The sequence below is a fragment of the Mus pahari genome, chromosome 14 (assembly GCF_900095145.1).
Source record: "Mus pahari chromosome 14, PAHARI_EIJ_v1.1, whole genome shotgun sequence".
NCBI classification, from domain to species: Eukaryota; Metazoa; Chordata; class Mammalia; order Rodentia; family Muridae; genus Mus; species Mus pahari.
The window spans coordinates 21,640,005-21,652,341 of NC_034603.1; the positions used below are offsets into that span (position 1 = coordinate 21,640,005).

The 12,337-nt window shown below is 43.4% G+C and overlaps 1 protein-coding gene across 3 annotated transcripts in view; it reads left to right on the plus strand.

Annotated features, from left to right (window-relative positions):
• Nucleotides 1-11,150, plus strand: part of Kif3a (kinesin family member 3A) — a 36,143-nt gene extending 24,993 nt beyond the window's left edge. For all 3 annotated transcript variants that reach the window (XM_021211971.2, XM_021211969.2, XM_021211972.2), the window contains 8 exons: nt 854-1,010; nt 1,401-1,581; nt 1,785-1,895; nt 2,354-2,479; nt 5,177-5,230; nt 5,500-5,568; nt 5,911-6,035; nt 8,107-11,150. In XM_021211971.2, coding sequence (XP_021067630.1) covers nt 854-1,010; nt 1,401-1,581; nt 1,785-1,895; nt 2,354-2,479; nt 5,177-5,230; nt 5,500-5,568; nt 5,911-6,035; nt 8,107-8,155 — 872 coding nt within the window. In that variant the 3' untranslated portion in view covers nt 8,156-11,150. The remainder of the gene's footprint in view (nt 1-853; nt 1,011-1,400; nt 1,582-1,784; nt 1,896-2,353; nt 2,480-5,176; nt 5,231-5,499; nt 5,569-5,910; nt 6,036-8,106) is intronic.
• The last annotated feature ends 1,187 nt before the right edge of the window (nt 11,151-12,337 follow it).

Genomic DNA, 12,337 nt, shown 5'->3' on the forward strand with positions numbered 1-12,337 from the left:
TTCTCAGCAGGAGGGGCTGGATTGGGGGTCGAGGTATTAGTTTATAATCCTCTGTCTTTGTCCCTTGGGAAGGAAGTAGAGAATGACAAGCTTTCAGGAGAGCCTCAGGCCTGACAGTTCTCTGAAATGCTTGTTGTTCTGAAGGAGCACAGTTCTAAGAACTTGCATCAACCACAAATGAATTGTCATTTGCTCAGTTTCAGAACCATTAAGGTAGTGCTTGTTTTCTCTTTGTTATTTTTTTTCATATAACTTCATAATTTTGAGGTTCACTGGTGAACTCCATGTGTGCAGGCTGCCTCTGTCTGCACACATTAGGACGTTACTGTCAGTCGGAAGCTGCTTTAGCTCGTAGCACTTCTGCTGACGTTATACTTGGCATGGTTAATATGAGTTAGGGACTTTGAGGATCTAGTTTGACATAGTAAGTTACTTTGGTGGCCCATTTATGATTTATCAGGGCAGTTTTCCAGTGTGACATGTCTGCCTCGAATAAGTAGCTTATGGATCGAGCGGGACAGTAATTGAAGAGTCATTTCCCTTTCTAGCTTCTGTGTGCTATCTGGGGGCCCACAGGCTTTGCTTTTTATTTGGCTTTCCTGTTAATTTTCTTTCCCTATTTTCTGCTCATCTGTTTTGTGCCTCTTCATTTTCTCCTTTACATCTCACTATACAGTTGGACAACAGTTTGGATTTATTGATGAATTAAAAAATTCTAGTGACTACTGAGTAGAAGCGGAAGTTTAGCATTGTCTGTTGATGACTGAGCACAGGCATGGCTATACTAAGCTGATTCTTATGTCTGAAGCACCGACTGCTTTTAGTGATCGCTGCAATTACATGACTCAAATAGGTAAAAAGAAAGTTTCCCCAGATAAGATGGTGGAAATGCAAGCGAAAATTGATGAGGAGAGAAAAGCACTGGAAACCAAACTTGACATGGAAGAAGAAGAAAGAAACAAGGCTCGGGCTGAACTAGAGAGACGGGAGAAGGACCTTCTGAAGGCCCAGTGAGTGTGGTGGCGGGGAGTTGGGGGGTGGCCTCATGACTGCGGCGGGCTCTAGTGTAATTCATAGGATTGTGTATCAGGAAGATCCACCAACTAAAAAACAACCAAAAGCTTGATTTTTGTCTCCAGCATAGCTGTTTTGGGGTGGATGGGTCCACTGAGTATGATCTAAGACTTGGATCTTTCTGATCATTTATTCTCTGTGTAGGAGAAAATATTGGCCAATGTGAATCATGCCTTAGGTGATGAGTTAATGGCATGTAGTGGTATGGTTTGGAGAGAGATCATTGACTGAATTTCTCTAAACATACACCTTCAGTCCCACTTAAATTGGGGCAGTGAGATTAGAACAGCAGATGACAAGACTTTAGGATGCTCTTTTAATTATAGACAAGAGCATCAGTCTTTGCTGGAAAAACTGTCTGCTTTGGAAAAGAAGGTCATTGTCGGCGGTGTGGACTTGTTGGCCAAAGCTGAGGAGCAAGAGAAGCTTCTTGAGGAATCCAATATGGAGCTGGAGGAGCGGAGGAGAAGAGCTGAGCAACTTCGGAAAGAACTGGAGGAAAAAGAGGTAGCCATGTTGAGTGTGGTGTGTGCAGCATGCTCTCCTTTCCCAAACCAAAATTAAATGCTTGGTTCCAAATACCAAAAACAAAGCAGAAAGCAGATGATGGGTCATTTCAAAGACAACAGTTGCCAAATGTCTAGATTGTTTGTTACATTGCGTTTGTGACTGAAGGAAATTATTCTGAAGTTAGCCTGTTTTTATCATAGCAAGAACGCTTGGATATCGAGGAAAAATATACCAGTCTGCAAGAGGAGGCACAAGGAAAGACCAAGAAATTAAAGAAAGTCTGGACCATGCTGATGGCTGCAAAGTCAGAGGTTGATGTCTTCAAAATTGCTCATAATGCAGTTTAGAGTCTTAATGTGTGCCTGCAGTTTTGTGTGGGTTTTGTTGTCTTTTGAGACAGGGTTTTTCTGTGTAGCCTTGGCCGTTCTGAAACTCATTCTGTAGACTAAGCTGGCCTTGAACTCAGAGACCCATCTGCCTCTGCTGGGACTAAAGTCATGTGCCACCCCACCCTGGCTTTGTGTGCTTACAGTTTTAAAGCACTAAAAACACTTCTTTCTGTGTATTTTAAATTTTACTTATTAAGCTTCACTATATTCCCCCCCTCCCCCCAGATAAGTGACCTGAAATCGCCAATGATGGCATCAATGATGGTGTCAGTGTATCTGAACTGGGCAGTTTTTATTGAGCCTCATAGACTAGTGCCCTGGGCTAGGTGCATTGTGCTTCAAGTCTTGTTTACTTTACACTGTCATGGGTTCTCTGCTAGATGGCTGATCTGCAGCAGGAGCATCAGAGGGAGATCGAAGGCCTCCTGGAGAACATTCGGCAGCTCAGCCGTGAGCTTCGGCTTCAGATGCTTATCATTGATAACTTCATACCTCAGGATTACCAGGTGAGGGGAGACTCTGATCCGGACATTAGGTCACTGGTGAAGGCTGGAGAATAAGCCATTGTAACTAAGATGTTAAGTGTTTACATTCCAACTGTCCTCTGTAAAGTTTGCTTGAACTAATGCCACCATATAAAAGTGTCTTGTTTAGGGTTACTATTGCTATGATCGAACACCATGACCAAAGCAACTTGGGGAGGAGAGCGTTGATTTGACTTACACTTCCATATTACTGTTTATCATTAAAGGGAGTCAGGGCAGGAACTCAAGCAGAGCAGGAACCTGGACACAGGAGCTGATGCAGGGGTCATGAAGGGGTGCTGCTCACTAGCTTGCTCCTCATGCCTTGCTCAGCCTGTTTTCTTACAGAACCCAGGACCCCCTGTCCAGGTAGGGCCAAACCCTCCACCATCAATCACTAATTAAGAAAATGCCCTGCAACTGGTTCTCATGGAGGCATTTTCTCACCTGAGATTCCTTTCTTACAGATAACTCTAGTATGTGTCAAGTTGGTAAAACTAGCCAACATAAAAGATGAGATTTTCTTTATAATATAATTATCTTTTTGATATCTAAGTACCTAAGAATGTGTCAGCCCATTGGAAGGACCTTGGTTCATGTACTGCATGCTTAAGGAGGCTGACAGAGCTATCAGTTCATTAGCTGCTTTATTAGAAAGTAGAGAGGAAGCTTGAGAGGTGGGTTAGTGGTTGCTCTTCCAGAGGACCCAGGTTCAATTCCCAGCTCCCACATAACCAACCATCTATAATTCCAGTCCCAGGAGAACCAACACCCTCCTCTGTCCTCCACAGGCATCAGGCAGGCAGACACAATCAAATACACAAAATCCATGCATAAATAACTTTCACATTAAAAAAAGCAAGCAGAATGTGCTGTGTCATCTCCTTGATGGATGTACTCCACCCACCGCCTCTCTCCTCTCTTCTTTCTCCTCTCTTCTCTCTTTCTATTTCTCTGTGTAAATAGACAGAACAATGAAGTTGCCCATTCTAGTCATCTGTGTGTATGCAGTTAAATAACACTAAATTTATTACTTCCTTGTATAACCAGACATCATCAAAAATCATTTTCAAACACGTAGTAATTGTTATCATCAAAATAACTTTAAAATCTTATCTTTTTCTTAGCAAAAATTTTATTTTGTTTTTAGTTTGTGTTTATGTGAGAATGTGGGTTTGTGCATAGAATCTAGGGAAGAATATTGGGTTCCCTAGAACTGGAGTCCCGGGAGGTTGCGAGCTGCTGGATGTGGATGCTAGGATTGAGCACCAGTTGTCTGCAAGAGCAGTGAGCACGCTTAGCCCCAGAGCCATCTCTCCAGCCCACCTTCTAGCATATCTCAATACGCTTTAATGTGTGGGGTTTTTTAATGTTGTGAATCTCAGTGTAGCTATGAAAAATTTGTCTGAAATTTTCCCCTTGAACTCCGAGTACCCAGAATCAGTCCTGGGTTTCTGGGACACTTCAGGATGCCCTAGTTCCATTAACTCATTACCCCAAATCAGAGCTGAAATCTAGACTATAACCTGTTCTTAGCCAGATGGTTTCCCAGCCTTTCTGTTTCTTTGCCTCTTCTAGCCCAGCCCGTCTGTCCTTCTGATTCCTGGGATCCCAACTTCAGCTTTTTGTTTTTATGTAGTTGAATAGTATGTGAAGTAAGTGTGTGTGTGTGTGTGTGTGTGTGTGTGTGTGTATACTTAAACTTATTTTTATTTTATGTATATGGATTTTGTCCCTATATATATGTGTGTGTACTGTGTGCCTGACTAGTGACTAGTGCCCACAGAGATGAGGTGTCAGATGCCTCTGGAATTAGAGTTGTGAGCCACCATGTAGGTGCTGGGAACTGAACCTAGGTCCTCTGCAAGAGCAATTGCTCTTAACCATTAAGCCAGCTCTCCAGCCCAAGGAGTATATATATTTTAAATGCTTGATGCAGGCTGGGTAGCACTAGTGCACACTTTTAATGCCAGCACTCGGGAGGCAGGTGCAGGTGGATCTCTGAGTCCAGGCCAGCCTGGTCTCCAGGATAAGTTCCAGGATAGCCTGGGCTACACAAAGAAACCCTCTGTCTCAAAACCAAACCAAAAATGCAGTATAAAATGTTTACAAACAACTTTTTTCACTTAACATTTAAAGTGTGGGTCTAATGGGCCAGTGAGATGGCTCAGCAGGTAAAGGCTCATTATATAAACTTGGTGGCCTGTGTTCGAGGCCCGGAACTCTCTTAAAGGTATAAAAAGAGCACTGACTTCACAGAGTTGTTCTCTGATTTCCACTTAAGCACCATGACATGTCCCTACTCCATCATGTACGGTATGCAGTAGGGATAAAATGCAAGGCCTTGCCGGGAGTGGTGGCACATGCCTTTAATCCCAGCACTTGGGAGGCATAGGCAGGTGGATTTCTGAGTTCGAGGCCAGCCTGGTCTACAGAGTGAGTTCCAGGACAGCCAGGGCTATACAGAGAAACCCTGTCTCGAAAAAAAACAAAAACAAAAAAAATGCAAGGCCTTTAAAGGAGCTCTCTTAGTTCAAGGCATGAGGAAATAAAGGAAGATGCAGTCATAGGTATAGGAAGATGTCACACATAGTCATGTGGTTTTTATACACACAAGTCTATCAATATTTTTCAGTACCTTAACTGTTAACTAAAAGTAGGCTTGTACTCTTTCTGAAGGAAATGATTGAAAACTACGTCCACTGGAATGAAGACATAGGAGAATGGCAGCTAGTGAGTATTCTCTTTACATTACAGCGTGGAGAGTTTGCTGCTGTGGGAGGAGGTGGGTGCAGGACGGAGCAGATGGAGTTCAGTGCACCGGATAGAATATCTTTCTGGTTCACAGCGATGTGGAGAGCTTTTGTGGAAGGAGGTTAGGCCTGGGGCTCCCTGGGGCTCCAGGGCAAGCATCGTGTTTACTATCGAGCCATCGGGGCATCTCACATCACCCTTTCCAGGTCACAGGGTTAATTCAGGTGTATCTCTCTTCTTCTTTTAAGAAATGTGTGGCCTACACAGGAAATAACATGAGGAAACAAACTCCAGTCCCTGACAAGAAGGAGAGAGACGTAAGAGACTTAAACACCGCCTCTGCCTGTATAGGATGGGGGCATTGCATGACTCTGGTTTGTGTGGAGAGGCTCTTGGGTGGGGCTGCTAGAACAGGCCTGCTCTCCGGCAAAGTCGCCTTTCCTCTCCTTCCACGAGCACGACCTGCTGTCACTCTGCTGCGCCCTCTTCACCACTTTTTACCTCTTAATTCCTGAGCTTTGAGTACAGTTCACATACTGGGATAGAAGACACCTTGAAGGTTATTTGGTTTTGTCTTTAGCGGTTCTTCTGCCTAGTGTACAACATGTTGAAATCTTCCCCAAATCTGGTTTAACTTGCCTTACATGTGTTTCTTGTAGCCGTTTGAAGTAGACCTTTCCCATGTGTACCTCGCCTATACAGAGGAGAGTCTGCGTCAGTCTCTGATGAAGTTAGAAAGGCCACGGACCTCCAAGGGGAAAGCAAGGCCAAAGACGGGGCGAAGGTGAGCACAGGCAGCGTCCTGAGGTGGCAGCGTTAAGACAGTAGATTGAGCGACACTCAAAGGCAGTCAGACTTTAGTTAAAGAGGCACATAGTTTGCAGTTAATGTTCTTTATGCAGTTACAGTTTGATAAGCAAAATAAAGATAAAGAATTGTACTCTGGGACAGTTGTGGTGGCAAACACCTTTTAACCTAGGACTTGGGAAACAGGCCTGAAGATCTGAGTTCCAGGCCAGCCTCATCTGCTTAGCATAATTCAAGACAGCCAGGCCTACCTAGTAAGAGCCTGTCTCAAACCAAACAGAAAAGGAACCGCACTCTTCCATGGGAGGAACAGAACTAGCCTTGCTGGCCTGGTTCTTTCCTAGTATTACCCTCCACCTACTCTCGTGTTATTTATTTATTTTATTTTATTTTATTTTATTTACTTATTTATTTCAAGACCGGGTTTCTCTGTGTAGCCTTGGCTGTCCTGGAACTCACTCTGTAGACCAGGCTGGCCTAGAAATCCACCTGCCTCTGCCTCCCGAGTGCTGGGAGTGCTGGGATTAAAGGCGTGCGCCACAACGCCCGGCTACTCTCTTGTTCAGTGTCGTAATTTGTATACTGATTCCCCTTCTTAAATGCTAATTGATTTGCCTAGTTTGACTCTCAAAAGACTGTATTTAGCTGGTCAGTGTTTCTGATGGTGGACATTGCCCATGGACACTGATTCCCTAGATCTCACAAGAAGTGTGTGTGACGCACCAGTTTTAATGTTGTGTAGTGTGTGCTTTGTCACATAAGCACAGTGGGAAACCTGGCTTCTGGCTAATGCTCCTTGTGTTCCTATATTGAGCTAATTTGAACCAGTTACAAGACTTTAGTTTTACAGGTAGGGTGGTTAATTGGTGTCTTTAAATGTAATACTAAAAAAAACCTGGAATCATTAAACTATGACTTAAAGGAGTCGGCTGCATGTTAAAATACACAAGATCTTTGCACTTTATCACATGTGGATGATTTAAAAATGTTTATTTGTCAACTGAATCTATACACAGAATCCTTAAAAATATATAAATAGTATTTTATCTATATACGAGTATTTTTCCTGCATGTTTATATGTGTACTAGGTGTCAGATCTCCTGAAATGGTTGGTTGAGAGCCACCGTGTGGGTGTTGGGATGTGAGCTCAAGGCTCTGGAAGAGTGGTAACAAATGCCCTTGAGCACCATCCTATTCTGCTATTAGATGCTTTTCTCTGAGCTCGCCTGTTATTAAGAAGATGCAATTCAAATGAGGCGAATCAGAATGAGACAGTTGGCTGGCCTCACAGAGAGACAGGCAGAGGAGGGCAGTAGAGCAAGCTGGGAGGGTGGTTCTGTCCCTTGTTAGTTTAGGGACAGAGGCCCCATTATTGCGGGACTGTTGCCTTTGAAAAGAGGATCCAGGGTACTCAGCTACATTTCTAAAACTGTATAGATCTTAAAACAAATAATTTGGGCAAGCTGTTTTGATATAGTTTGTGTAATGCACCACTGTAAAATATATGCCTCTTGTTTAACTTAAGGGTAAAGAAAATACTTGTAGGCCAACATACAATGCAGACTCAACTCTGTAACAGAATCAAGGCCTGAAGAAAAACAAACCTATAGTTTTCCTAAGAAATAAGAAAACATGCAATGCTTCACGAGAGGCATGCAGTTGATTGTGCTGGACACCAACATAGAAGGCCCATGAGATACTCTTGTAGGCTCTGCGTCTGGGAAATGTGCTTCTCTGAGGCTGCCTGTACCATTAGCATCCTTGGAGCAGATGACCAAGGGGCACCCCTGATAAGTTTAGCTGCCTCCTGACTGCTGCACCTTGTCTGGCCTGCTCGGCTCAGCTCCTCACCGCTCTGGAATACGGTGCATGTTCTTGTGCTTGCTCTCGGTGACCTACTCTGAAAAGAATGGGCAGCACTCAAACTTTGCCATGGTCAAGCATGGGCAGTTTTGGTCTATTCATGGACCCTGGCCACAGAGACTGTTGACAGTTCAGTCTCTTAGGGAAAAATCACTCACCTTGCACTTTTTTCTTCTCTTAACAGAAAGCGTTCTGCAAAGCCTGAGACCGTAATTGATTCTTTACTTCAGTAAATGTTACAGAATTAAAGTTACAATAATAAAAAGAGTGATATCTCATGCCTGGAGAGAACTCCTTAATTAAGACACGAGGACAACTATACGGTTCACATAATGGAAGCTGTAAAGCATGGAGAGAGACTGGAAATAGCAATTTTCCTAATATCTTTTAGACTCTTAAGTTTCTGTAACATGTAAGTGCGCCACAGCTCATGGTCATTGGGCATGGCGCACTGTGTCTGTCACACTGCTCTGCAAGAAGTAAGGGCACCGTGGTTGTATGTGAATGTGTGTTTCTTAGCTATGTGGATCTAGACAAGCAGAATCTCAGACTAGAACCAAGTCTGTCTTGTTTGCACACAGCATATAGCAGATCACCTTGTCCTGTGTCCTGTGCCAGTCTGGGCTACCCATCTAAGCAGTGACTTGATTCTACACCTGCCTGGCCTGTCTAAATGCAGTCCAACTTTACATTCATACTGACTGCATCTAAGTGTGTAATGACTGCCTTGATTGATCTCCTGTGGGAAACTGTAAAATCTGACAGCTCTGCAGGTATACATTCTAAAGATGCAGTTTGAATGCGTGCTCGCCTGTGCACCCTCCACTTCTGTTGCTCTGACTCCACACTCAGCCGTTGTTTCTAAGTTGGCTCCCCACTTCTCCTGAAGCCAGCATTAGCCACTTACCCTTGTTCACACACACATTCTAAAACATTCCCTGGACATACAGCTTACAAACACTCCCTCGTCTGAATTTTAAGTTTGATGGAAATAACTATAAAAAATGAGACCAGTCTCATTTTTCAGAAAATGAAGCAAAGTAAAAAAAAAAATCTTTTAATTTTCTTTATTTTATATATAAATTTTATATATAAAAATACTCTTCTGGATTTCTTATATTGATTAATCCAGTTAGATGGTATTCCTCTACACAAAAAAAGTTATACTCATTGTATAGTAAGATAAGTTGTAGTAAATAGGAAAGTTTTGGTTTTGTTGTTTACTTATGTAATTTTTTTGAAGGTCGTATGCTTTCTAAACCCAAGTTTGAAATTATACAATCAACGCTGAGCTATTGATTGCAAAAGTTTGGAGACTTCCCAAGTGAGGATAAATTAGATTGCTCTGATTTTAACAAGTTTGGATAAATACTGACTTACCACTACATTGCTCTGTGTGGCCATGGATGGCTGATCAGAGGGGCAGCCCTGGCGAGAGGTGGAAAACATGGCGGGACAGTTTTAGGCTCTCCTCAGTTGGAGCCCTGAGTATCTTAGATGTGCAGGGTGCCGGTGTTAGCATGGTCATGTGGCAGCATCTTCAAGATCGTGAGTGTAGCCTGCTGTGACTTGAACTGTGTGTGTGTGTATGTGTGTGTGTGTGTGTGTCTTGCAAAGGCTCATGTGAGCTAAGCATTTTGGTGACGTCAAATTTCGCAATGATGTAAATTTAACTGTTAGTAATTAGAAGAATCTATATGCCTTTATTTTAAAAGTCCATGTTTCTATCATTTAACAGTTCAGTTGGCCTAGAAGGAATATCTGCTATAAATTAAGCTAAAACATGAGAGAAATTAAATTTAGTTAAAGCCTATCACAGTAACAAAAGTATCTCCATAAAACTAACAATATTAGAAACTTCTCTAAGCATCTTGACTTAGTAATTTTATTTGCTTGCTTGTTTTTTTGAGACAGGGTCTCTGTGTTGGCCCAGGCTGGCCTGGGACTCGTCGTAACCCTTCTGCCTCGGCCTCCCAGTGCTGAGAATGCAGATGCATGTTATCATACCAAGCCATATGTTTATTAAAGCGTTGATGTTAAAACTCTAATCAGGTGGACATTGTTCATTTTCTGAAAACCAAATTCGATTCTCTCCATGTGGGGAGGTCTGTTGAAGAAGGTAGGACGCCCACGTCTGCCACAGCCGTGCTGTGGCTGCTTCTCATGGACTCTGTCTTCATCTGCAAATGGAATCATTTGTATTTTCAGTGTTAATTCCATGAATGGATAGAGATGTAGAACAAACTTGCTTAATGTTTAAAATAAATGTACAGATTTAAATGAGTGGAACAGATCTATAAATAGGCTATTGATGCATATCCCTTTTTCTTTGATTTAAAAGGTAGTATTTATTTATTTGACGGTCACTGTGTAGTGTGTTATGGCTGGCTCTGCATTACATACCCTGACAGTCAGGCTCTTCCACTCTGTCCGCTCTGCGATCTTCAGGCTTGGCTGAAAGGAAGGCTCTGCAGCCTCTGGTAAGCAGGCTCATTCATATTCTGGAAAAGGTGATTTTCAAATTTATGGTTTTGGCAGCCAGAACATCAGGGTTAGTTTGGAAGGAGAGGGGAAAGTGTTACTTCATCTGCAACAAGTTTTAAAGTGATAATTATAGTTTCAGCGGTTTTATTTCCATTTTAAGTTTATGTGGCCCATCCCCCTTTTCTCTTTGAACTCTTAACACAAGGACCACCTTTTTTCCTTGTAGAGCTGTGAATTAAGGGATGGGCGGGGTTTACATTTACACACACCCGTGTCTGCCCAGTTTCTCCTTTCCCTCTCTTCCATTTTGCAATAGAGTCCATTGTAGTCCAGGCTGGCCACAAACCCTCGGTTGGCCTTTAAGCTCCTTATCCTACCTCCACCTAACAATTGCTGGGATCATACTTGGGCACCAACCACCACACCAAGCTGCTCCTCCACCCCTTCTTAACACATATAATCATTTTTCTGTCTTCCTTTTTCTTAAACTACTAGAACCCATAGTTCTTCCTAGTGCCTTTGAGCTGACCCTGCAGTCTGACTTAATTAGAATCAGTCAAACTCTGAGTAGCATTACTGTAATGCTGTTACCGACCAGGAAACAAACTGTACAGAAAATTGGCTGTGTTAATTCAAAATCCACACTTGAGCTGTATTTAATGTATAAATTGTACTTGTCCAAGCTGTATATATCAATGTTGTGTGTACATGCAGCACAGTAAGATGAGAAATAAATGCCTCCCCAAAGCCTAATGTCTTTTAAAACACCTTTATTCATTTGTATTTTGCCGTGTGTGAGTGTCTGCCTGCATGTGTGTGCACCACATGTGTGCCGTGTGACTGGGCTGGGATGCTGACTTTTGCCATGGCTGTGTAGATGGGACCATCCCCCTTTATCCTTCCCCACCAAAGACCCCGAGATGTACAGTTAAGGCAGAATTACATACAACTGGTTGGGGAGAACGGCTGGGCACTCAGGTGAGACTCCAGACAGCCCCAGAGGCCTCTGGGAAGAGGATGTCTTCATGGTTTCCATTTCCTTTTTAAAGATTGGGTGGTTTTATGTGTCTGCATGTTCTGCCCAATCTGTGCTTCAGTACTGTGAGTGTGTTATAAACCACCACGTGGGTCCTAGGAACCAAACTCCAGTCCTCCGCAAGAGCAACCAGTGTGCTTAACTTCTGAGGTGTCTCCACGGCCCTCAAGTTTTTCATTGATTGATTGAACTGTAAGATCTAATTGTTGGATTCTGAATCACCATTTCGTAGTCCCTTTCTTCTTTAAGACCAATGACCATAGTTTTGAGGTGCACACATACACGCTCACACATGTGCAGGGCTCACTGGATAGGTAGACCATCAGTCCCAGGGCTGCTGTTTTCTCTGCTTCCCCAGGCTGGATACTGCCATGCTCAGCTTTTTTACAAGAGCGCTGGAGCAGACTCGGCACTTTACTTGCCGAGCGCGCTCTCCAGCCATGCCCCTTCCCCACTTTTAAGATTTTATTTTTTGTGTTGAGTGGGGGTGGGTTGGGAAGGAATGTACACATGAGTGTAATTACCCATGGAAACCAGAAGGGTGTGTCAGATCCCCTCACTGGGGTTACAGACAGTTGTGAACTGCTCAGCATCGAGCTGGGAACGGAATTGCAATCCACTGGAAAAGCAGGATATGCTCTGAGCCGTCTCTACAACACCCCCCCCCCCACAATCCAGTTTCCTGCCATCCAGGTACCCTTTCTTGAGCCTGATTGATTTAGCCCAGGTTGGCCTCCAACTCTGTAGCCAAGGATGCCCTTCAGTTTCTGATCATCTTGACCCTCCCCCCACCCCTCTCCCGAGTGCTGGGATCACAGGCAGAGGCCACCGAGGCTAGTCACCTTACTGTTTCCTGTCCTCATCTTTTCCAGTGAATCACTCAGAGTCATTTGGA